The sequence below is a fragment of the Rhea americana genome, unplaced genomic scaffold (assembly GCF_003343005.1).
Source record: "Rhea americana isolate MKP2758 unplaced genomic scaffold, rheAme1 scaffold_16, whole genome shotgun sequence".
Classification (NCBI taxonomy): Eukaryota; Metazoa; Chordata; class Aves; order Rheiformes; family Rheidae; genus Rhea; species Rhea americana.
The window spans coordinates 6,302,904-6,329,482 of record NW_028185705.1 but is presented as its reverse complement, the minus strand read 5'-3'; the positions used below and the strand labels follow the sequence as shown (position 1 = coordinate 6,329,482).

The window sequence follows — 26,579 nt, the reverse complement described above, 5'->3', positions numbered from 1 at the left end:
ATTTCACTGGTTTCTTCAGACACTGAAAACTGATAACATCAGCCAGGGACTRCCACCCACCACATTTGTCTCTTCTGGCTTTTTTTCAAGGAACTCGTGAAGATTTCTTTACTTCACACACACAGTAATTCCTACCAGCCTTTCTCCATCCCACTTACCTTCTACCTCACTATTTGACTCAGCCCTGTCCTTAAGCCTTTTTCTGCCTCACTTTACTTGCAACTACAAMTTGGTTCCCCTCTCCTTTGATCCAATGACTCCCCTCAACAATGATCAAAAGCCATCTAGGTCTACTCCACCTTAGCATTAGGTCCCCACCAATYCTGCTATTCCTCTTCCCACTCCTCCAGGAATCTCTAATGAGAGAACGATAATATGCCGCCTGCTAGGATTCATTCTAGCCATCTGCTATCCATCGAGGTACTTTTACTGCACCTCTAGCTGTGCCATCTCAGCATCAGAGACAGCGTGATGGGGGGTGGTGAGAACTCGACAAAGGCAAGAGGTAATGATTAGAAAGAGACTCCCGATTTGTCACAAGCCATCAGAGATGTCTCTAACAGACTTGATTTATACAGCGTATTTCAAATAGAAAACAAACAAGAACAGAGCAATGTGAAAATACTTGTGAAGGCCAACCAAGCTATAAACATTTGCAAGGCGCATGCTTGCCTTAGGTTTCTTTTTATCTCTTTAAGAGTCTATGCCCCATGGTGCCTTTTATTGTCACTGCACATGGAAACAAGCCCAAAAGATCACTCTCAGACAGAGTATCCCACAGAAATGAATCCTGCTTCAGTGCTCTGTTGTAACAGGAAATGGTATGATTTTTCTTTTATGTTTATTGTTAGTTGCTGCATCAATCAGTGGTTTGCTGAAGATTACAAGAGTTATTTTTTCTTGTCCTTGCTGTCTGCTTTGGGAAATAGATGATGGTTGTGCTGAAAACATCTTAAGTTTTTCTATCCTACGTTTGTGAACTACAGTACGCGACAGACTGGTTATTGCTCTAAAAGGCCCAGAACTGTTCCACTGGCTTAGAAACATGAGTGCTTGATAACCACCTCCACACTGCTGCAGTGAGGCTGAAAAACTACCATGTCTCAGATTTTGCTGGGGATTTTTAACTTCTTCCAAAAGGAGCAAGAGACTTCCTTTAAAGAGCCTCWAAGGTTGCACAGGAGGGGAGAGATCCACTCCCACACAGGCACACAGCACAACTTTGAAATCAGGGATACTCACAGCTTGCTTAGGTTTTCTAGGCCCGTAAAAGCTCCATTGGTATCTTCTATTGTGCCTGCAATCTCGTTGTGGTCCAGATCCCTGAGGAGAGGAGGACAGAGAGTTCACAATCAGTGTCTTAATCCTAGGCTCATCGTTAAGAACAAAAGACAGACAGTTTAAGAATGGCTAACAAAGAGTTTCTCATTTTCTCCTGACAGTTATTAAAAAAAAAAAAAAAAAAAAAAAAGCTGAGTCTTGCAGCATAGCAGCACTAATCACCTTTCCTGTACCAACTCACTGAGATGGTGCATTCCAAAAAGAGCCCTGGCTCTTCCATAGCTTTAAAGTTCTACGTTTCTGAGTTAACAGCAGATTTAAAAATTGAGTTGATTTGAGTCCTTTTCTAATTCTGTGCATCCAAATAGGAGGAAAAAGAATGAAGTCCCTAAATTAAATTGAAGGAACTGAAGAAAACAGGAGTCCACATAGATCATCATCCAAGTCTCTGACAGTAAAATTTCATTGCAGGGTAGATGGTGACCACTGAAGGCAAATGAGAGAAAGTTTCTTCTTCACTTGATCACTCAATTCAAAAGAAAATGTATTAAATCTGAAGTACAAAGGTTTAACAGTTGCCCTTAAATGCTACAATCATTAAGATAACTTTGGCTATTCCCATGTATACATGTATTTGTATATACCTATRTTTTCAGAACACTATTTGGTCTATTTTCTATGAAGCTGTAATTTTTTCTGGCAATGAACTTGAAACCTCTGCAAAAAAAAGTACTATCATGACTACACAAGTCTAACTCTCTGTATAAACACTTTTTTTTTCAAAAAGAGTACAAATTCCTTTTTCAGAATTAGCTTCTTTTGGCTTTCAAATTGACCATCAATTATGAGAGTCAAAAGGGTCTGAAGAAAAACAAGCACAAAGAACAAACAAAAAGATTCACAAAGCTGTTTAAACAGTCTGTTTAAAAATCCTGTGCTCTAACTCCAGCTAGCAATGAATACTAGTAACACAGACAGAAATTTATCATTTCTAATGTTAAGTAAAAWGAAAGAAAAAATAAATAGGCCTTGTTGGTTTTGTTACATCACTCAGATTTAAAAGCTAGTAAAAACCACCAACAAAGCACACTAAATCATCCAGATAACCTCCCCAGACCTTCAGATTCTCCTTTTGCACCTTTTGAAGATTACTGTTGGAACAACAGTATTCCCAGTTTAAATAAATTAAGACCAAAAAAGGAAAAGCATTTTGTAGCATCCCAGGCAGGGGCATCATGGTGGAGCTTCTGGGGTATGTGGCACAAATACACAATAAACCACAAGAAAAGAACTGAAATAAAAAATTAAATCCCACAGTTTTAGTATTCACAGTGTTTTCCTCAGCCAGGATGGGACTGAGATTTTTGCCCGCAGTACCTAAGCTGATGGCAGTCTTTGCTTGTTTCTTAGCTTTGGCGCATGAACTAAGGATGGCCAGAAAGAAAGGTGATGGCCAAAAGCCACAATTCCTGTTTCTCAGCTGACTTCAGCATGAGACCTGAATCTCACGTCTCTGGGGAATGCCGGCCTTAGCCAGTGTGACTGTGGATGTTGGGGTGATCTCTGGCAAGGGGATGGATAAAGCCAAACATCCCAGCAGACTGCGGGCACATATAGTGCAGTGATGGCATAAGAGTCAAGTCCAGGAGAGCCACTTCGATGGGCTGATATTTATTTAAGCGTTATCTACGTGCGGCAGCAGCAAGTATATCCTCCTGGAGCTAACTTTCTACATGTTGCTTATGGCTGCCCCGCCACTGTCAGTTTTTCTGCTTGTTTTTTTTTTTTTTATTTTATTTTTTTTTTAATGGGCTAATCCCTTTCTCCTTGGACATTTCTCCTGTTCAGTTCCACCACAGGCTTCTGGTCCAGGCCGTCGTCCGGATCACAAGGCAAATACAGACAAGCGGGAACAGCCTGTAGGAGCTCTCTGACACACGCTTTTATTAACTGACTGCCACACATTGTGTGTGTTCTTGAAAAACAACAAGAAAATGGTATTGCGTGTTGCTATGCTTGATCTACTGGAGGCAACTCAAAGGTTTAGTGTTAGAAAGGAGAAGAAGAAGGAAAAAAAGCCTTTTTAACAAACAGATGAAAACAGAGAGGGGAGAAAAAAGAGCGCGGGATTTTGGCCCAACTCTCTTTGTATTCAAACTCCTCTCCCAGCCCCTGTTGCCAATTTCCTATTCTTTCTGGCTGGCTGAGCTTGAATGCTCGCAGCCTTGTTAATCATTGTGCTCCCAGGTCCCTGGGCCTGACCTCCATCTGAATAGCTCCACATTTCAGCAGTTTCACACCCACCAAAGGCTCCCCAACAATAGCCCATAATTAAAGCATGCTCGGCTCTTTTTCACCAGGTGCAGGACCCAATAGGCCTTTCTCTTTATTAAATTAGAGCTCACTCACACACTCTCTCCTCCTCCTCCTCCTCCCCCCTCAGCCCTAAACATAAAAGAGGCTCCACATTCACTGCAGAGCAAAGAGAACTAGCAGCTCCCCTTCCCCTCCATTTTTCTTTGGAAACCTTTAGTTCCGGTCCTGACAGCTGCCTCAGAGAAACCCCTTTCTGAATGGCCAGTGCCTGAAAGGCTTTGGCCAAAGTTTAAAAAAAAAAGAAAGAAAGAAAGAAAGAAAGAAAAAGAAAAAGCAAACAAAACCCAAACTCACTTTCCAGTCACTTCCTCCACTGTGAACTTCAATAAAGAAATGAGTAGGATGCAAAGAGTACTGCAAAAAGTAAAAAGGGGAGATCTCTCTGTTCTCACTTCCTTTTAATTACTCAGAGCATAATGGGTTTCTGAAAGAAATGGAAGTATCAAAGTGCATTTCTTTCTTTTGAAGGAATTTGCCTGCTGAACACAACCAGCCTGGAAGCCTGGACAGTGCTACAAAAGGGGCTGTGAGAACTTGGTGGTGTTTCAGATAAAAGTGCCGAGCAGGCAAGTCTTTGGAGAGTGGATGAGAGTAGCCAGACGCTCAGCTGGTGCAAATGAGAGAGAGAAGCACCAAAGCCGCAGGAATGGACAATTACAAGAAGTTTTTGGCCCATCTGTTGATGTTTCCGAGGCAATCTCAGATGTACTTCAGTCTAACAGAACTCTTGGGCTTAGAAATGTGTACTAGATCAACACAGTAGTGCTGGCATCCTGGAGGATGTCAGACTGGTCTACATAATGGTCTCTACTAGCCCTAATGTCTAGAAGCTGGTATCTGGACTAGCAAGCTCATTTCCAGTGCCAGATTTCCTGATATTATATTATGTAAGCCAACTAGTGTGAAAACTCCTTCAAATAAAAGTCACAATAAACAGTCATAGCCACCACYGGATGGATCATTTTGTGTTCAACACGAAGGCATGTAAAACTTCTCTCTTGATACAGCACAGAAGTATTTTTGCTTTTCAGGTGCTATTATAAGAGTCAGAGCAACAGAACTTCTCATGACTCAAGTGAGCCSAATTCTGCAACTGTTGCATTAAAGAGAAAGTCTTCTGACTACTCTTATGGTAGCTGTAGCAGCTTCCTGCTCTCACAGTCGGGCCCAAGACTGGGTGAAGCTTTGTGTGTTGCTATCCTTCTGGTCTGAAGCTAATCAGATCAAGCCCGAACTCTGAATTTCATTGCGTTTCCATTGCTGTTTTTCTTCTCATTACCATCTTAGCAAAGGATTTTATATCTATTATTCAATAAAAAAGTAACAGCATGCAAAAATGCCTAGTAGTGCACTCAACATGATATTCAAATTTCATAGTGTTGTCACTGGAAGGGATTATTTTTTACACCTCCTGAGTGCAGAGTGACCTGACAGAAACAGTCCTTTTCTAAGAATTTCCACTAAAGCAAATGAGACAGCAAGGGAAGTCCTGCCACTAACTGAAGAAAGACTGAAATTTCATGGTATTTTGCTCAGCTGGGCTAGATTCAGAAGTTCCTTTCCAGTTCTCTGTTACTGTTAATTTTACTCTACRGCCAGGATCTGAAAGCACCCTACACACACAGACCAGTCTAGCCATAACTTTCCTGAGAATTACTCTTATTTAAAAAAAATGCAAGTTCACTGAATTGTGGTATAAATACAACAGCTGCTTAAGATAGCACAGCACATAGTGGAGTTTGCAGCTGAGGACAGAGGCCTTCAAAGCAATGATAAAGCAGGATCGTTTGGGAAAGGAAGCTGACAAGTTAGAGGCAACTTACAGGACACGTAGGTTTTTGAGTCCCTTGAAGGCACCTTCTGCGATATGATTGATGGAGTTGTGGCTAAGGCGCAACACATGCAGTCCCCCGAGGCCTGCCAAGCTTCCCTCGTCCAGCCTGGTAAGGTTGTTGTAAGACAGTATTCTGAGGAGAAAAAMAACAGTCCCTGTCAGCCCAACCAGTCTTTTCCAAACTCCTCTGCACCAACCACTGCCTGCCTCCAATTACGATCTTATGAAATGCAGTGTATGCTGGGTGGGTGCATGACAGCAYGATTAGGAAACAAGACTGCAGTCTGCAAATAGTGCCAAAGAACACCATGGGGCAGCCTGGAGAGCAGTACCCATTTAAAGGCAAGTCTTCAGTTCAGGGAACAAAGAGAGAGACATCTTCAGAAGTGAATCACAGCAATAACCTAACACAAATGCTATCATTTACCCTTGGGAGAAGCTGCTCTCTCTCCATGAACAGTACAGAACAGCTGGGTTAGGACTTGGAACCCCAAACACCTAACACGTGGGTGTCCGTAAGGGATCTTAGTTCTAATTCAGTTTAATCCAGACTCCCGCTTGGACTCTCTCCGAGGCCTACAACAAAACACAGTCCACTTCTCCCCCATGTCCCGCAAGGTTGTGAGTGACAACAAACAAAAAGATTTCAAAGTTCAAATGCGATCTTGGCAGGGTCCTGACTTCTGTATTCAGGTGTCTTATCATTCTGCACTTTTCCACAGCAAGCCCCAGGCGTCTGGGTGTGGGTGTCTCCACAGCCTGCTCCTCCAGGTCGAGAGCCAAAATTATTTCACCACAAGGCAATTGAACACTTCCCTTTCACACACAGGAAGAAGGTATCTGTTGAAGCCACCTTTCCTCTCGCTCCTTTTTGTCACGGAGTGTACATTCTGCTTGAAAACTTCTCCACGTACAAGGGACTAACATTGGTGGGTTAATTTTCTTTCTAGTTTTGCATTCTGTATTCTTTCTTATCTATTTATTTATTTAGTGCTACCCCTGTTGCAATTTGGAAGCTCAAAGGCACTGGAAGTGCCAGTTAAGGTGCAGATGAGACTTTTGAGATTAGCCACCAAGGGCAGGGCTTGGAAAGCTGCAAGCCACTGCAGACAGCTCACRTAACAAGCAATGAGTTTCTGTGCAGGCAGGAAAACTGCAGCCTTGCTGATTCACGTCCAGCTTAGCTGGTCAAATGAGGCAGCATCTCCTGGCATGGCAGCAGGCAAGTCACTGSCCACTCATTTTCAGCCTGGAGAACAGCATGCAGCTACATCCCTCTACTTACATTTTCTCAAGTTGATCTCTCTGCAAAGGGCAGTTGCATAGGATTTTCAAAAATGTCCTAGTGACTCGGGAGCACAAGCCCCATTAGAAGTTATCACTGGTAACTCTTCTAAAGCCAGAGTTATGGTGTTTTGGACAAGTACTGAAATCCTTCACTGTACAGGCAGACAACAAGAAAAGAAATCTCATCCAGTTCCAAACCTCCAAATTCCTCTTTTAGTCCTGCCTTTTAATAAGCCTACTTAAAAATGTGTCTAGGGCTTGCATGAAAGTTACTGCAAAGCCAAAACCTAAGTCAAAACAGACACGTACTCCTAAGGACTCAGARTGCCAGTTACTTGGCAAATGAAATGTCCATCTTTCAGCCGTGTGAGTGGGCAGAGGGCAAGCTTTGGAAAAAATTCAGCAAAGATTAATGAGTTTCAAGAAGGCATGGGACAACATACTTTCAGTCCTAAAGAAGTTGTAGTGTTAGTTATGAAGAGCTGGCATCTGGTCAAAATTATGTCCTCACCTGTGATTAAAGAATTTGGCTTTAAAACAAACAAACAAACAAACAACAACAAAAAAAGTGTTCAAAAGTAATCCTAAACCTAGGGCTCAGAAAAAAAATAGTTCCCTCTGATTCTGCACAGAAGAGTTCCTGCCACAACTGGTGAAGGCATGTTCCCCTCAGTTCTTCCTGATGTCACTTGAAGACAGATGAACAGCAGCAGGTTTTAGAGGGCTGTCACGACAGCTACAACCAGATGGAAAGTTTCAGGAGCTAAAACACCTGGCAATGGCTTCCTTCAGCACATAATGTCTCTGCTTCTTCCAATGGGAAAGGCCATTTTGCAAAATAATGCATTCTCCTCAGCAGTTCAGATTATCTAGGTTGAGAGAAATCACCAGGCCTTTGCTGCTTCTCCTAGATTCTCATCTACCAGTGAGAAATCAGTGGAATAAACAAGTGGAAATGGCTCATCTGCACAGCCTTTCTGCCCTGGCAAGAAAACAGGAGAAGAGCATGAACAGCAGATGCCAGAAGTCTGAGGTAATGTTAAGAAGCCAGATACAGAAAGGAGTTAAACTAGCAACCTGCTGTACAGCTGGGACTCCTGCTGCCAGGCAGTTCTGGATGAGGTGCATGTTCTAACACATTTCATTCCCATTGACCAATCTATAGGTATGAAGTAAGACATCTTCACCTTTTTGAAGAAAAAGACCCAGAAGCCAACTCATCATTTATGTCTGATGAAACTTTTTGTCTCCCACCATGGATTTTTCCAGGATATTGATGTCTCAGTACCTGACTGGTGAATATCAACCCTTTCTCATGCCCATGASAGGCATCAGATTTCTTTCCTTAGTATCCTTCACATAAATCCAGAGACTTGGGGTCATGTTTTCTTCCAGTAACCAAAGGGAGCCAACATTCATTCTTCAGACAACTGATTCCTCCCTCAAGCGGAGGTGAGCAGAGGTCTGGCCACCTCTCTTGTTTCAGTCACAGACTTTCAAATTCATTTCTTGTACAACACTAAAAGTACTTTTCTGATAACTGAAACCCAGAAGATTTAGCAATAGCGGAGGTAGGCAAGGATCTTTTAACAAGGAATGAAACACACACGTTCAAGTAAGTGCATGGAGGCAGTCTAGATGTATCAAGTGCTTCCTTTCCTCACCCTYCAATTTCATAGCAGACCTCTCCTACAAATACTCTTTGGCTGCGGGAGTTCTAGCTGTGAGTATTTGATGGCTCCCTGCAGCAGCTTTGCCCTAAGGGCAACACCTGCAAGAGCTTGTAACATTTTGCAGAGATGTGAGCTAACACCCACATAATCGCCTTTCAAATCTCAGCTAATGTCATCTTTGGCCTCATATGCTAGCACAATCCTGTTTGTCAGGACAAGCATGCCTCAGTGGCTCCTGCCATCTCACACCACCAAGCATTTCCCAAATCTACTCCATTCTGCACCAGGGCAAGTGAGTTCTGTATCAGCTTTCTGCACCTACTGCAGAGGATGATCTCTAAGTCAGAGCAGCTCATCATTAGCACTCCTTATTGGCAGGAGTTCTCACTCCATACCTGATATATGATGGGCTCAGCACCATCTGCAATGTCCCACCTAAACCATGAGGGTTTGCAGAGACAGGGTCAAGTAGAAAAGACAAGCATACTTCTCCCTAAAACAATTCTGATGTTAGCCAGCTCTGCGAGGGCAGATGGGACTTGCTCATCCCATCTGAGTTCAGGCTGAAATACAGGGTCAAGGCAGACATTAGATACAGGATCCCTGAATTGCAGAAGGCTCCCAGAGCTTTCCTGCCTTCACAATTGCAGTGATCTAAGTTTGGCTATTCCAAGGATCCAACTTGGACATCTAAGGATGTCCCTCTTTTTGATACTTCAGATTTAAGCAGGCCATGCTTGGATCACAATGCTGATTCTGATTTATTGCCTTGAAAATTTCTGCATTGACATTGCCTTGATCTAGTTAAATATCACTTGTGGCTTGCACATGACGGAAATGTAGCTGTCTACAGCATCTCACCAAGCAAAGGAGCCATTTAGGCATGAGTAGTTTCMGAGCAGTTTGAAAAATTATATAATTAAAACAATCTTACATGTATTTTTCCTAAAAAAAAGAATATTATAAAACATATTTTGTGCCAATAAAACTTGCCACCCCACATCTGAATGGGTTCAACAGAAGATCACAGTTGGCAACAGTGCCATGTCAATTTTACAGTCAATAAACTTAAAGAAAGGCATGTGTCATGTCCAGCTACTTCTGAATCCACACCCCAGTAGACTAGGGACTCACAGATGAGAAAGCAGATCCAGACCTTTCGCTTGAGTTCAGAGTGAGGCCTCTGTAAGCAGGGCTGCTTTACTGTTCTGCTTTTTGTGGAAAAAAGAATCCCTAACAATGTTTAACAAGAGATTTCTAAGCACCAAGCAGAATGAGTTACAGTTCATTCCACTAACTACACATGTAAAGCTCTCCAAAAAAGAAAAAAAGTAAATTTGTCCACAGTCTCACTGAGGGGATGACAGCTACTTCTGTAAATACTATAACCATCCATGTGTGTCTCTTCAGAGAGGCAATAAGCAGTGCCAGAGACCCATAAGACACCCTTGTGGGACTATCCTCAACAGCAAGGCTCTTTTTCATTTATCAAAGAAACTGTATTCACAGCTAGAAATCTCAGGAGAGTGAAGCCAGTGTATTTACTTTTAAACAGCTGAGCCCTACAGGAAGGGTAAAGAGTAAACAGGAGAAACAAGGAAAGCTGTTCTGTCTTCTGGTAAGAATCTCTTCTGGTAGAAAAACATGATTGTACTTTGTAAATATAGAGGATAAAGCAAAGCTTCCTTCAGGCTGAACAGTAATTATTACATGGCAAGCAGTGCATGTCTTGTAACCAACTAATGAAAAAGAGCTGGCAAGCCACAGATCACAAGCTTTCCAGGTCTTCTGGCACTGTATACTTTTAGAGGGTTCTAGTCTTTGTTTCTGGGGCAAAAGTACTTTCAGGTGCTCTGAAGGTCACAACATCATGAGTAACAAGGGCATCACTAGAGGCTGCACCTCYTGAACTTCCACAGCTTGATTCAGTGGGTACTGTGGGCCTTGTGATAAGGGAAAAAGCTCTCACTCCCCTTTCCTGCCAGCATCAAATTCTGCCCAACCAAGATGGAAACCAACTTACAGCTCATGCAGCTTCTGACAGAAGCTCCATCCAGCCATGCGGGATATAGAGTTGTTGCTGAGATGAAGCTGGTAAAGAGATGAAAGGCCATACAGAGACCCACTGTTTACTTCTGTCAGGCTGTTATACTCCAGGTGGCTGTGGAGAAAAATCAGAAGGAAATGACAGATCAACAGCGCTAGTCAAATGCTAAGAAGGTCCAGCAAGAATTGGGATTTTAGCCATTTCTACGCATGTGTCTACATACCCCTGCGGATACAATGCAGGCATGGGCATTACTTGCAGCAAGTGAAGAGAAATTCAAGGACAATCCAAGCAAAAAGTGTAAGAAAGTTTTCACTTAGTAAATGGCAGCCTGCCATATCCACTTCCACACCTCCTCYTAGTATAGAGGCAGAACGCTTTCTGCCACTGTCACACAGTCACAAGCTACTGAACTGGTGTATTCTGAGGGCTTAATGCCCAAGAATGAGGTGTGACTGCAGGGCTATTCTCCGCTGCAAATAAACTGGGTTTAAACTGTCCCATTTGAGTTTGTATTTGTGGAGGTTACAAGCACACATCTTGATCAGCTACAGCATTTCAGTTGCAAATGGCAGCTTCCAGAAACATGCTGCCTTGATCACTTGCGACCTCAGAAATACACTTGAAAGCCGATCACTTTGGAAGTTTCAAGCATTTCTCTGGAATGACTGTTCAATTTGCTCTCTCATATGGAAAGAACACATCACTGAGATAAGCCAGCTTGGTTTCTAGGTAACCCAAGAGACATAATAATCAGGTCTGCAATACATAGTTTCCATGTATCAGTCAAAATACATCTGCAAGAGCCAGATAAGCTTTTATTTAAAGACCAACTGAGATTTTACTGAATGTTCAAATCACTAAATTTACAAAGCAGTACCTCGAAAGCTTGAAAAACAGGACTTTTTTAATGAACACCTGTTAGGGCAATGAGCTTTAGAAAAGAGTGAGTCAGCAAAACAGAAGACATACTAGCTGGTGCAACACTTAAGAGGTCTGTGTGCACAGGGTATGCAAAGAAGCATGAAAACTAGCCTTAGGTGCACAGGTCTCTGGTGGAGTTCTAGCTAAAATGTACAGAAGGACAAGATAACACACRAAGTCTCGGCCATTTAAGAGAAAAGAACGCATCTCCCCAACTTACAGAACTTGCATCTTGGCTAGACCCCAAAAGGCCCCATCAGTCAATTTGCTTATGTTGTTGCGCTGGAGTTTCAGGACTTCCAAGCTGTCCAGTCCCTGGAATGTCAGGCCTTCAATCAGGCGGATGCGATTCCGGTTTAGCTCCCTAAAATCAGCAAGACCATACAAGTATATTAAATCCCAGTCCTTTCTCACAAAATCAGCATCATACAATAGGGACAGCAATGCCAACAACTCCTCCGCCAACTGTTCCCAAGTGAGAGCAGAAGCGTACTGGAAACTTTCAATCATGGAGCTAGCCAGGGAAGTCAGCTGGGTGAGATCTCTTAAATAAACTCACCCTGGGACAGACACTGACTCTAAAGAAATAACAGTGACAGTGCGGCAATTCCTCCACACCCCTCCTCTCTCTCTGTTTTTTTAAAGCCATTTATGCTTTTCATCAATTTTCACACTTCATCCTCTCTCAAGCAAAGGCCCCATTTGAATCATAAGTTAAACATCAGCATTATTTCCCTTACAATCCATTGTTTTCACAGGACTGTAACAGCCCAGTAAAAATGTGCTCCGACACAATGGATGCCTATGAACTCTGAGCTCAAAAGCAAATTTTACGTCCAAATTTGAAAGAACAGCCTTTGGTTCCCTTGAAAACTTTCACTTCTTTTCCTATAAGAAACTAATAAAGATTAAAACAAGTTGTTCTCAATAATAAGACAGTCTTAGATTTTGCGAGAATGAAAATCTCCAACTTGCTTTATTAAACATCTTTTTTTTCTTTTTCTTTTCTTTTTTTTTTCCCTCTCCTCTGAGCAACGCCACAAGACGAAAAACCCTAAATCTCTGGAATGCTTTTATTTTTGAATAATAGTATGCACGGCTTAAGGGCATGGTTTACCATATCAAACATCTTATGCATTGCTAGATCCAGACTCAGGCATGCCAGGTGAAATTTCAATTCCATAGTTAGTAGAAAACTCCACCAACACAATGCTTTAGTGTGGAAGATAGAGCTTTTGAATGGAACACCTTTTCGCACATTAGGACTATTCTAAGGATAGTTTTCAATTCAGTGTTTGTTTTGACCAAAATGTTGGCTACTACAACAACATTAACAATAGTTTTGAAAAAGATGAAGAAGGTGTAGGAACTTTAAGCTCACTTTTTAACTACTTATAAAAACAATATTAAAGTTGCACTAAGGTTGAGCGCAGTTAAAGCAAGCAATTAAAAATGTTTTCAGGTCTGAAGACTTGCCTTATTATACTTCTTAAGCTATTAATGAACTGCATTTTGCCAGAAAAAGAACTGTACACAACAAATTCTACAACACATCAAGTCACTAGAACTTATTTACAGAGTTAAACAACCAGCTGTGAGACTCTTGAGGGGATATGAGAGTACCAAATGCTCCAAATTTCAGCGAAACTTGTATTCTGAAACAGGTTGAGTTGACCTTCATTTTATTACACTTCTGCAACCCAGTAGATTAAAGCTCTCGCGTAAGGGACAATAACTTCTAACTGAGAGGCAACAGATTCTTAAGATCATCAATTCAATATTTGATGCTAATTCTACACATACACAAGCACAAACGTACATCCATTCCTTAGCCACACCATGGCTTACATCAAAGGATTAGTCTCTCAAGAGGTTGCCATTTATAGGTTTGGCTTCCACCATCATTTGTGGAATTTGAGTTAACAGATCTCCTTAGGGAGGAGGTTAGTCCTTTGAATGCAACAGGCTTCAGGAAGGGCCCATTTTCCCAGTGGAAAAAGAAGAAGCAAAAGTTAAACTATTAGACTTACTATCTACACATAAAGTGTATTTATAGCTGCAGATGTCTATGTGTCTCCATGCAGCTCCTGCCATGGGGACTGTTGGCAGGACAATAATGATGTGTGTGTTAACAGCATCTAGGGTGCTGTTCTGTCTACCCAAACACCACCACACAGTTTAACAACCTTCCATCATTGCATTTTTATTGCCACATAAAGATACCTGTGTGGTCTTGAAAACCTAACAACATAGTGGCTGAGCCTGTCACTCACATCTCCCAAACCTCCCTTGCTCCACAGAACACCAACAGCTTTCAAGGGAATGGATTTGCCTTATGCTGTAAAGTACACAAGATGCTGATGTCTGCTGCAGCATCCATCCACCCCTTCCCACCTGGATCAAGAGAATAGCCTCAAAAGTCAATAGTTATACGATACTAATTTATTTTGGGTTTATTAGGTGCTGGCAGAGGACTGTTAAATAGCTTATTCTATGTTTTACAGATAGCGGGTAAGGAAGGGTGACATTTGGTGTGCATATCCCCAGGGATGTTTTGTCTCCATAAAGTGTGGCTGAGCTTAATTAAAGCGCACATTTCTACTCACAGTTGTGTTAGCCTGGGCAGCCTGAATGCCTTGACAGGAAGCTGAGTGATCCTGTTTTTACTCAGACGAAGTGTTAGCAGGGACCGTGACAGGCTATCAAAAGCACCAGGCTCCAGGGTGCTGATTCTGTTGCTCCCCAGGTAGCTGCAATAAATCATGCAGAAAAATGAACAGTTTTGTCAGAAATCTCCCTTTATCAGCATTTGGTTGGTCTCCAGACAGACTGATGAAATTACAGAGGTAGCTTCAAATCAATTGGATTTTTGGCTGCACAAAAAGCACAGGGCCTTTCCCAGAGTCATGTGAGGAATGTGAAAAAGTGCTGTGAGCTTCCTGAGAGCTCCTTGATACCCTCTGACTTTGCAAGGGAATTTAGAGTTGAAGCCAGAAGTTGGAGAATATTCCAGCACAGCATGACTCTACCAATTCACCATTTTTTAGACTTTTCCATCAGAATCTGTCCTAGAACTCTTTCTTACTTGGACCCGCACGTTACCCACAGAGGCAATTCTTACAGGACAACAGGCAAATGTCAGTCCTCTCTCACACAGCCCTCATGCCCTCTTACAACTAGGAGCAGAAACTTCGGTGCAAACTTTAATGCAAGCAGATTATTTGCACATTTTATTACCTATAACACTGATTATTTTATATTTCCTGGTATAAGCAAACAGCTGGATGGGAACAATGTTACTCCACTTAACCCTTGGTTTAGTTTCCAAATAACCAAGGGGAGTTTTCTGTTCCTAACATTCAGTAAGTATTTTAATCCTGATATAGTCATTCTCCTCCCCTTTTCCAGATGCATGTGGCTAAGCTGGGAAACAGCATACACACTTTGCACTAGAGAATAGCTACAATTTTGCTGCAGACCATTCTTCTGACTTTCAGGTTTTCAGCTACAAAGATATCCACACACACCAAATGAGTGCTTTATACCTTTCCTTTGTCACTGTATAGGTTCCCATGCAACGCGAGTAACAATAAACTGCATTCTTTACAGACATATCAGAAATCAAAAAGATGGAGCTCAATAAATAACCTAGGATAGTGRGGATAACATGTTGACTTATAACTCTCCTTTGCATTTAAAAACCTGCTGGAATACCTCATACTTTGTATTTTCATTCCCTTTTCTTCCTTTAAATAAGGTTTGAGGCCCTCTTCTCTGCTGTGTAAACTCAACAAAAGCTGTTCCCAACAAGAAAAACTCACAGCTCCTTTATGTGAAGTCCCTGCGGAAAGCAGCCGTTTCGGATTTCCGTGATGTCATTGAAACTCAGGTCCAACGTTTCCAGGGTAACGTAGGGCTTCAGTTGACTTGCTTCAATGCTACGGATCCTGTTGTGATGCCTGAAACAGGCAAGAGGAGAAACGGAGACAATTTAGTTCTCTCGAAAAAACAAATAGATTTTCTGAGGTTGCAGCAGGCCCACAGGCTGGCCACTGAGCTAACACATCAAGGTTCATGGTGGTACTTTAACAGCTGTCCTAGGGGAACCCTCTCCTCATCCCTAAGKTATCTTCCCTAGTTCTTCAGTTGTTCCTGTGGCCAGAGAGATGAGGTCACAAGCATTTGCAGACTTCTGGACCCGTGTTTTGGTTCAGCACACAAATTTTCCCTTATGCAGAACTAGTGACTCCATTAAGAAATTTTTCTTTTGGCAATTTGCACTTGATCTCCTACAAGCCTGTACTTTCAGAACAGTTTTGTTATGCACAGGGACTAGAGGGCTTCATTTTAAGCCTGCAAGCAAGGAATGCTGATCAACGGCATTAAGTAAACTGCCAATGCTTTACACAGAAGATAGGTTTTTCAAAGCTGTCTGCACAAAATTGGCAAGTAAACAGGATCTCAGGAAAAATTACAGAGCATTACATCTGTAATTCCCAAGGATCCTTCTGAAAACTCCCAACTTTGTACTACATACAGTGATTTGTAATACACAGAAATACTGTAAGAATGTTTCCTCATGTTTTGCTACCTTTGTCCTACAACGCGCTTAGGACAACTCTGCAGTCTTAAGTGCTCTGCCCAAGCAATGACTGCAGGACAAGATCCTGTAACARTCACCCAAGTTTGCTGCCTTATCAGCATCAGCCTGAAGTTAATCTAATGATTTTCCTTAGAGAACGTACCACAAGCTGGTTTCAGGATTTCTGCAACTGTCAAATAGTTCACTACCTACAGTACTCATCTGCACTCAACAAGGTCCAACTGAAAATCCTCCAAGTCCTTTCCTCTGACTGCTTTCTTGCCGAAAGCAGTACAGATAACAATAACCAATTAAAAAAAAATACATTGTGCATTAGTCACAAGAAGTAAAGCACATGCCTGATGTGAATTTAGACCAGTCACTGATATTACTGCCAAGGCTGAAACTGAGGCATGCACACCAGACACTTGAGAACTTGCTGAATAATAAGAGATAGCAGAGTGGGTTCAGACAAGTACTGCGGCTTAATCTGCTGGCTGCCCACTGAGTAACCAGAAGAGCGAGCAGCCAGCCAAAGTGCTCTTGAATGCAAACAGGACTCCCCAGCTCTCCTGAGAAAGCATTAGCTCTTTGAAACAAAACTTCACCTAACTGCATTTGAGGTGCTGAATCTGATGGGTCTCTGGGAGCTGGTCTTCTCCAGCCTGGTACAGACTCTCCCTGCTGTTCTGAAGTTCAGAGCAACCCTTTTCAAAGCAAGCCTCTCTCCCAAAACGACCATACTGAGAGCATGTGGTGAGAGACCTGCTCTCCACCCTGGGATTTTTCTCCACTATAACATGGTGTAGAACAGCCTCAGAGCAAAGGAAAATTGTAACTTATGTCCCAAAACGAATGCTGGTGGGCTTTAGGKCTTTGAATAGTCTGGCTACTCCATAGGCCTCATACGGTTACAGGCACGCTGGGCTCTGCACCACAAGCAGTGTAAAGGCAGTGATAGGGCTACTAGCCAGATGACCAATATTCGTTTATAGCCAGGAATGAAGACCGTATTTCCACATCCATGGCATATAGTGGAACAGAGCTCCAGTGAACTTATGCTAACAGTCTGAGCAAAATATTGGAAAGCTCACTATACCCAGAGTTCTGAGACCTCCATAAATTAAAGACATGAGAGGGCAGGGGGAAGAAATTTATTTTCCCTAGGACTAGTTTCTTTCACATAAGTTGAATCTGAAAAATTTGAACCTGCTGAATTTACAATCTTTCCCCTCCCCCCCCAAAGTAACAGAATCCATTAAACAAGCATGTGCGAGACCCTCATGCAGGAAAGTACCTCAGCGTACGCGTAAGCAAAAGCAAACCCCAAGCATGTTTCCTGGAGCTTTACTGAACTAGGGGCTGCGGGTTCAACTCCGATCTCATCTAGGCTGTTGTGGCTGAGATGAATCTGGCTGTAAATTAACAGGAAATGAAGACCTGTACAAATGAACATCAAGAATCTATAAATTACCTGACAATTCCTGCACAGGGCAGCTAAGCCTGTATGGGAGTGAGAGCACAGAGTGAGTCTGGACACGAAGAGCTCTTCAGAAGCCAATGTTATTTTTTTTTCTTGGAGTATTAGTATTTCTGTGCTTTAGTTGCTCAATATATATCCAGTCTGCCTGCCTACCAGATCTCCCAGCCCTTCCCAAAAGACAGAGTTTAAGAAGCGAAGAAAAAAGCAGGGAAGAAATTTTGTCTGAGCCGCATTCACAGTTTCCAGGTGACTCTTGTCCATTTGCCTCTTGCTTTTCTTGCGCTACAGCTGGCAGATTAGACGGATGCATTATTTTACACAGGAAAAAAAAAAAACAGGCTTTTTTCTCTCCCTCTCCCGGTCTCCTTAAAACATGGGCTGACTCCAAATGTAACTCTCAGCTCCAAACACCATCCCCAGCCAGTCCCAGCTGGGGAATGTCAGACAGTTTGCTGCAAAGCACTGCACCCTCTCAAAGCACTGCACTTCAAACAAAACCAGCCCTGCTGACTTTTCCTATACACAGCATGCGATAGGAATACAACATCTTCCAAACCTTTTACTGGCTTGATTACATTTTACTTTTCATCCTTTCAGTAAGAGCTGAAATGTGACTTAACCCTTCCTGTTATTACTCGGATCCTTCCAGCTTGTCTGCCTTTGTTACCAATCTAATCACAAGGCGGTTTTACAGAGTAAAGAAAAGTGACATCATGACTTTATCCCCTTCCTTTAGCGGCCACTGGAAAAGAACTGGATTTTTACCAGCTTGCTCCTAAGTTTATCTTCCCAGGCTTCAAAGGTTATAGATAGATTTTAGTACAAATTGCTGAATCACGCTTTAAAGCACAAATTATTGGTGATTCCACAACCAGTGTGCCTCCAGGTGTCTTTTCCTCTCCCCCTTCCTTTGGTATCACATCCCTGGAAGCAAATTCCCCTGTCTCATTTCAGCCAGTGTTACCTCAAGAGTGTAAGATGACAAGGCTTCAATGTGAGATTGAGCAATTAGAGCCGAGAGTGGGAGCCAAGTCTTTTAGTTTCTATTCCCAGCTCTGGCACTGACTCATCTGCCTAGGGCAAGTTTCTTAACCCTTCTCTACCTCTGGTTTATCCATCTGCACAGGAATGTAACAGCGGACTAAGGTGCTGCAAGGCTACATTCACTGAAGGCTGTAAGGATTTGGAGAGAAAGCAGCTCGAGTGAAAAATAAATCCTAGGGACTAAGGATCTGACCGCCCCATTTGGGTTTGCTCATGAATATGGGAGGATCTAGCTAAAGCAGTTTTATATCCCAGCTCCGCATCCAGCCTGGTTCCTGGAGACACCCCCTGTGCAGCTACAGCAGATCTTGAACTGTTACAGCTTAGTGCCTGACACACTAAAGCAACCCAGAATCGGCACTACCTAACTTCAATAGCGCAAGCCGTGTAGAAACGGCAGTCCTTCAGGAACCGCTTCACCCAYGGCTCAGCATTAGCTACAGCTGCAAACAGAGAGGCGAAAGCTGCAGGAACCGACCCACCAGCCACTGCCACTTAACTTGTCTGCGCTCCTTAATCAACACCCCACAGCACCACTTGTGAGCAGGCTCACCAGCATTTCAGGAGATTCGGATTAACCCCAGCCAGCCCTCTACTGAACCAAGCCCACGTTGACCGCGTCGGGAAGCAAACCCACACTCCGCACTCCTCTGGGCTGCTCCGAGACAGAAAAACAAGCAAAACGTTCCAGTGAAGCAAAGCCTGTTTGGGTTTGCTCTAAGTCGGGAGGGAGCTGAAGGGGGTGGCAAGAAAACAACAGGTGGCACAAATTCAAAAGCTTGCAGCATTTCCAGGAATCTCAGCTTGTATTTTAGAGGTAAAGTTACACTTTAATCCCAGTGGGTTTCCTAGTTCGAAGTGCCTTTGTGAGTATTTATTTGATAAACAGGCTGTGAAACATTTTCCACTAGACTTAATAGGAGAAGAATTCACCTTCCTCTTTGCAGCAAGCCTGTCCTTTAGAGTACTACTAATCAGTTTAATTTAAACCACGGCTTCAAACTACTCCTGTGAAATCGATGCAGAGCGCAGTGCGAACATGCGCCTTCGCTGTTCAAGCCCCATTTACTTCCCTGCAGCAGCTGCCCATTAGAAAGCTGACAGCGGAAAATCAAAGTAAGCAAGACTCTCAGATGGGCATGTACGAGGAGCTCTGGTTGGACTGATTTAAACACGACCAGCGCAAAAYGGTCGGGTTTAGACAAAGCCTGAGTTAAGGCTGCCTTGGCTGCCGGGAGTCTGCAGTGCAAATGTTTAGTGTGAAGCGAGGCTAGAGGCAGAGAGAAGTCACATGTTTGGCCTTCATGTAGTGTCAGTTTACAGAGCTGGCTTGGCTCACTATGAAGAGAAAAAAGCAAGCCTTAATACAGCAAAGCTATTAAACCAACACCTGTTATAGGCATCAAAAATAAAATCGAGCTTCAAAAGAGAGAGGCTCCACACCTCGGGTAGAGTTCTATTAATATGCAAGCACATTTTCAAAATTAGCATAAGACAGAGACCACAAGGCTAGACACAGAGAGATTAAAAAGTTCAGGGTTTGGTTAATATTTCCAAACAGGGAAAAGCATTAAGGAAAGCAAACGCTAGAGCCAGAAAGAGTTATGGGGGTTTGCTACCGAAGGACGTGTGAGGTTTGATGTCAGAGACAGGCCAAGCACAGGGGGCATGGCCAGAAGCTAGATCAAAGACACTGTAACTTGAGAGAGATGATATATACTGTGACTAACTGATGCTTGGAATTACCTGCCCTTGTTCTTCTCCATCTTCTCATCTCACAGAAGATAGAGATTTAATACTGATCCTCTTAGAAACACTAAAAAAAAGATTCAAGATATAGGTTCCTAAACCTTCGCATTAGATGGAAACACATGCTGTCTGATTTTTAGCCTATTACTCACTATACATAAAAATACAGGAAAAACAGCATCGTTTCCTTGTGGAAGGAAATGCCAAAGCTATTTCCCTAACAAGGGGGAAGGGGAACTAATTATCTGATCACAGCATTATTATGATCCATAATAGATGATCTGCCCCAAGTGACTCTTACTAATAAAAGGAAATAAGGAAAGAGGAGAACGCCTTTAGGAACTGCACATCAGCCCTGACACAAAGTTCATATGTATTAACAGTGCAGAACTGCTCACTTGGTCTTAACATTTTCTTATTAAAAATACTGTGCTTCCAAAGACTTCTATTCTAGCTAAATTCTTCCTCTGCTGTACTAATTTTGCTTCCATGCCTGAGACCTTCTCCTTAAAGGCTGAACCACCCGAAGAGCACGAGTCCTCATGCTTCCCAATTGCTCTGGGAGAGCCCCGCTAGCTGTCTGATTTTTTTGCACTGTCATGTCAGCCCAGCTAAAATAATCTGAGAGGCTCAAGGTTTTTTACCATTAGAAGAACATAYGTTTTCATCCAACCAAACATACGCTGTATTTGCTTAAGGGAACAACCCCACTTTCCTTTCAAAGTAAAGCTGCATGGGTTATCCTCCGGGCAGGAAGCAAGGATGCATAGAAGCAGCCCCCACTTTTCTCAGATGCTCTGAATCACTCCTTCCCTAAGGAATTCTGGCAGATTCCCAGGGCTGCTGCAGATACAGCTCTGTTTGTTCAGGTGCCGGCTGCACGCACGACAAGGCTAGAGCAGTGGCAGGCCAAGCAGTCACCACATTTTAGGGTCAGCCACAAAAAAAGCCCTGTGCAAGTTTTACCCGTATCCTACGTACTACCGAAGGTTTATATATTCTGCCTGGGGACATTATGTCAGGACTTTCCCTCTCCCCAGTACTCCCTCAGAACAGGGCCATTCTAAGGTGCATCAAACAAAATCTTTTTACACTGTTTCACTAAAAAACATTGTGTATAAGTATAAAGCAAGAACAGGCTGACAGAGCTATTCCAACTAAATTGAAATATAGGAGGAAGTCTATAGGGACTTTTTTTTGTCAGGTTCTTTCTCTACCTTGGTGGCTTAAGACATGCATGAAGCAAACTGTTCACAGTTATACAGGTGTGCAGGTTAAAAAAAAAGGGGGGGGGGGGAAGAGGCCTTTCTCTTGCCCCCAAAGTGTCCCTGTCCAGGGTCATGGTCAACTAGAGAAAGACAGCAGTGGGGGAGATGGGATTTGCTCATTCATCCCCTGGTACCTAGGAACAGCAGCTGCCCGCAAGTCAATGACATTATACAGGGCTGGGTTATGAACTCCTTATTCCCACAAGCAAACCATTAGTCACACAAATAGTTCCACTGAAGTCAACAGGACTATTCATGTGAGACCAGTGTGACTCAAGGGCTATGTATATTCTGTCTATTAAGGGCTATTCTGTGGCCACCCACAGGACCAAGCTCATCTGCCTTGCACATGGAGAGATTACAGCCTCGACTCTGGTGCAGGCCAAGCATGGCCTCCAAGCGTCCTTGGACCCTGGATGTCTGAACACAAGCAGGAGTTATCACCAGGCAYGCTCCTGGAGCCTTTTCACAAGGCAGTCATAAAGACTAGAGTTAGGCAGAGGCCAAGCTCGTTCTCTGGAACCTGGCTTTCAGAGCAGCTGGACACAACCAAGGGTCTAGATTTGATGGATGTTCATCGGGGGCTCTCACTGGGTTCAGTACTGCCTACACGAAGCAAAGCCTTTGTACTACGATAACCAAAAAGGCAATCCAGAAACATACTCTTAGAATATTGCTGCATCAGCAACATTTATGTAAACTTTCTGATTCTTGTTAAGAGAGAACCTTATGCTGTGTGTAGGCCTCACTGATGTAAGTGATGTAATTTTTAAAAGCTCTCTCCTCCATTTTGATCTGCATGGACTCTCACTAGAATTTTTTGACATGACACCATGTGATTTCAGAGACTCTTCGCRATATGCAACTTCCTAACCCTTCAGTACTCAATCCCATTAGCAGAGTAAAAAACATGGGACATGCAGGATTAGAAGTTAGTCATCTTTATAACAGAGGCTGTCTTATCTGCTAGGCAGATTGCACAAGCTTGTATGATATCAAAGTAAACTGAGATTCCTGAAGACAAGGCAATCTCTGTTATGGATTTAGTCCCCCCATCAGGAACAGGGTGGTTCCAAGAGCACCATTATCTTCTGCTTTCTTCAGGTTATACTCGATACTTCATGAAGACAGTACTCCACAGGGTTTTCTAAATGATGTATTCACAAAGGACGTAGATGTTTTAAAATGGCCATGTAAAGCATAGTTCGTTATCTACTACTATCTCTCTGAAAGGAGCAACTTTCATTAACTTCTGCACCAGAACTCAGCATGAACACAGAACACCATGAACTCAACACCAGAGCACAACCTTGCCTCCAGCTCTACCTCGAAGTGTCTTGGTTATGATATTCAGCACCACTCAGTGCACCCACCAACAGGGGTTTGGGTGAGAGCTCTTCAGCAGGGGCTGCCCATCTTGTTGCACCACTGTTTAGCCAGGTCTCTGGCACAAGGGAGAAAGTGACCACCTCTGAGACACCAGGCATAATCAGTCCTCGTTTTGAAATACATGAGTGTGTTCACAAAACTGGTTATCTGTGCACATCTTTCAAAGCCTTCTCCCACAGCTCTTAGTCCAAACCACTGCTCTTCTCATCCTCCATCCTCTCACATTTCCTGATCCAGCCTGGTAAAAGCACAAAGACGAAGAAGAGAGAGTCTACTGAGTACTGAACTCCGCTAAAAAGGAACAAGATTGCCCTACAGGAACAGAGAGAAGAGTCATACAAAGTAAATGGCAGCCCTCATACAAGAACACATGAAACCACATGGTTCTGCACTGGCCTTTTGAATGGGGTTGGGAGGCACAGCACCACCTCTTTTCAAGTCTGGCTTCAGTCAGTGTTTGAAAGGGGTCATTCAGATGCAGGTGCTGGCAGATGACATAACAGGTCCCTTTCTGGACAGTGCTTTTATGCCCTACCATCTTTTGCCCTTGGTCTGATGCTCTCCTGCTCCAACACCATTCATGAGCTAGTGAAGCCTGAGAAACGGCCAACCTTCGCCGCCACCAGGTTGTTGCTATGGTGAGTTCCTGCTCTCCACTGCTCCGTAATTGCACAGAGCCCAGCATAAACAGGTCTACTCYGCCTCAGGACTGCTGGCTGCCCCATACACATCCTTATCATTGGCTTCAAGGATGCGCCAGATTTGTGACAAGGAGAAGCAGTCAYTGAGAACTGGAGCTAGTCCAGATGCCAATCTAGCCCTAGAGCAGATGCCAGACCAACCACCACATCCCACCTCCAAGCTAGAGATAGYATCTTCCTATCCTTCTCATCACATGTGGGTTTTGTGCTTCCAGTTAACAAGAGTAGCACTTTCATTTGAAAGCCAGGAGGGTGCAGGATCACAGGGCACGTAGGCACTTCTATCCTTAAATCCTGATGCCAATCTTAGTTTTAATTTGTGTAACAAATGATCAAAGCAAAGAATAGTCACCACAGCCTAGTGTGTGAATGTGTTTTGTGAGTGGCTTTGCTTTTTTCTCTCCACAGAAGTGAGTAGGGGAAAATACTCAAGYAGAGAAGCAATTTTTAAGTGCAAACCAAATGTAACAACTCTGCCTGTAACACTAGAACTCTAATCCAAACTCTAATTACAAGAAGACTCCCTGATAGTATGTACTGTTTGTGCATGCACTGTTTGTGCCCAAAAGCTATGACGTGACACATGCTTATCTTGTCTTTCACTGGAAGACAGTGAAAACAGGTGGATTTAACTGTACCAGAGTTCTGCTATCCTAATGCTGAGGAAAGTTAGTAAGGGACAATATACTGATAATTGAATACCTGCCTCCTCTCCAACAGACCATGAAACACTCACAAAGTCTAAAGGAACTTGTGGCAGACTCTTGAAGGCAGCAGTTGGAGAAGCACACGTTTTCGACTGACCAGTCAAGGTCCTGTTAACACTTCAGAAATATAGATAGGCTGGCTGGTGAGTCTGTTCCAACATGACACACACTTGTGCTCTGTTGAAAGGGCTTATCTGTCTTGTCAGCAAGGCCCCAAAACAGGAATAGCCTCTGGGCAGACTTCACTGGTGAGCACTACCCAGCTGAGACTGTTCAGCCTGCAAGAGCGAATCACTCCTACATAGAAAAGCAACAATCAGGTTAGCAGAGAAAACAGATTTGATAGCCCTTCTTAAAAAGTCTAGACATTCTTATTTGTAAAGCATATCAGGTAGGAAGGATGGCTCCAAGAAACTGCAAAACAAGGTCTCAAAAGACCCAGGGCACTGAAAACTTGAGCTCTGAAGCAGAATTGCTACTGTGCTAACTCAGACTGTTTTAAGACACTATCTGTTCCTAAAATCCCCTAGAGTAGGTCTTGTAAAATCAATGGTAAGAATTTACCACCATTAATGCAGTAAGTTCTTCAGCCTCTTTAATAGGACCATTTACTCCTTCAGTTTCTCTTATTTTGAAAAGGAAGTAGGTTGTTTCAAGAACATAACCTGAAGGAAAGCAACTTCTTCGATAAGACCACCAAAGGGTGTTTCTTTTCCAGAGTACTTGGAAAATTACTCCAAGTCCAGTTCTTTTCCTCAGCTGTTTATGCTAATCACTTTTCCACTCAGCAATCATTTCTATGCAGTATGTGACTGGGAGTATATAGGCTGTTTGAAAGTATTTTAAGTTTAAAAACAATGGGCCATTTACAGATTCTATTTTGCCATCTGCCCTCAATTCTTCCCACCCTTCTGCAACTTAGTTTTCCTCCGTTCAAATCTTCTACCACAAAAACAGTTGTCTTTTTCACTTGTACGCCCTGTACTCCTGTTTCATTTTCTAGCTGCCTTTACTATTTTCTCTGATGTGCATCTGAACAGCAAATGGTTTGACAGACAGAACATACACTCACCCAACCACTTTCTCCCAGTCAATATTTACATGGAATTCCTGCTAACAAGCAAGAGTTATGCATGCACGTGGAAGGGAAAATGGTCTCTTAAGTGACTGTTTCATCTAAAGGTATGATGGATCATTTTCTCATCTACCTTAACACCCAGCATTCAGATTTTCCACCCTCCCTCTCTCCATACAATAGGGCTGTTTTAACAACAGTAAGATTGTAATGTTTAATGTGATATCTGTTGTTCATCGTTGCAATTATTTTGGGAATTTATTACGAGTTAAAAGCAGAAAATTCAGTATATAGTCAGCTTTTGTTCAGTTAAAGGTGAGTTTTCTAGAGATTATTTGCTAATCTTTTCCAACTTAGACATGCCAGGATCACATTTTAGTGAAACCTGTTTACACTAGCATTTCTTTACCCTGAATTATGCACTATTTCTAGTAGTGTCAGTGGAAGCAATGATGGAAGTGCTAAATGTCATACAGAGCAGAAGGTAAATGGTAAAACTGATGTTTTACTCACTGGGCTTTGAACCACATGGGCCAGATTCATTTTTGACACCTCTGCTGAAACAGTTTTAGCCTTGTTATACGCAAGGGAACTAAAAGACACTGCCTGTTCTCAAGCCTTCCAGGGTGCTTGAAGGTAAACAAGGTAATGAAGGTAATGGAGAGATTTTAAAACACTTACAGCACCACACTTTAAAAAGCATAATTCTACCCAGACCCCTGCTCTTACTGTCCCCTAGCCATCTGTTGGCAGCTATTGCTGGGAAGGGAAGAAGGGAATGGTGGTCTGCCTAGACTACGCTCAGAGCAAGGACTGCTGGTTATGCGCCTTTCGTGTCTCTGCAAGAACCAGGATTAACTCCCTGATACTTAGAAGACTGGTAATGAGGACTCACTGAGCAATCTCAGCAGGGAGGGAAGCATGGAAATAGTAATATATACTCAGTTTCCTGATTTTGTGCAATTTTTTTCACAAAACTGCATCAAAGTTTCATGCTTGCAGAAGAAAAGAGAGGGAAAGAGAATTCTACTAAGAGGTAATTTAACCCTGCTTTTATTACAACCGCGAAACTGTTCTTTTACTGACCCCRAAGCAAACTAAGTTACAGTGTCATAGCAGTTCTTATGCATGAAACTCCAATATMCAAAAAATCTCTTAG

At 42.8% G+C, this 26,579-nt stretch overlaps 1 protein-coding gene across 1 annotated transcript in view; it reads right to left on the bottom strand.

Annotated features, from left to right (window-relative positions):
* The window catches only part of LRIG1 (leucine rich repeats and immunoglobulin like domains 1), a 98,102-nt gene that overhangs the window by 18,841 nt on the left and 52,682 nt on the right, over positions 1-26,579 (bottom strand). The window contains exons 4-9 of the mRNA XM_085300098.1: positions 15,244-15,381; positions 14,029-14,172; positions 11,643-11,786; positions 10,475-10,612; positions 5,481-5,624; positions 1,243-1,323 (exon numbers count right to left, since the gene is read on the bottom strand). Coding sequence (XP_085156224.1) covers positions 1,243-1,323; positions 5,481-5,624; positions 10,475-10,612; positions 11,643-11,786; positions 14,029-14,172; positions 15,244-15,381 — 789 coding nt within the window. The remainder of the gene's footprint in view (positions 1-1,242; positions 1,324-5,480; positions 5,625-10,474; positions 10,613-11,642; positions 11,787-14,028; positions 14,173-15,243; positions 15,382-26,579) is intronic.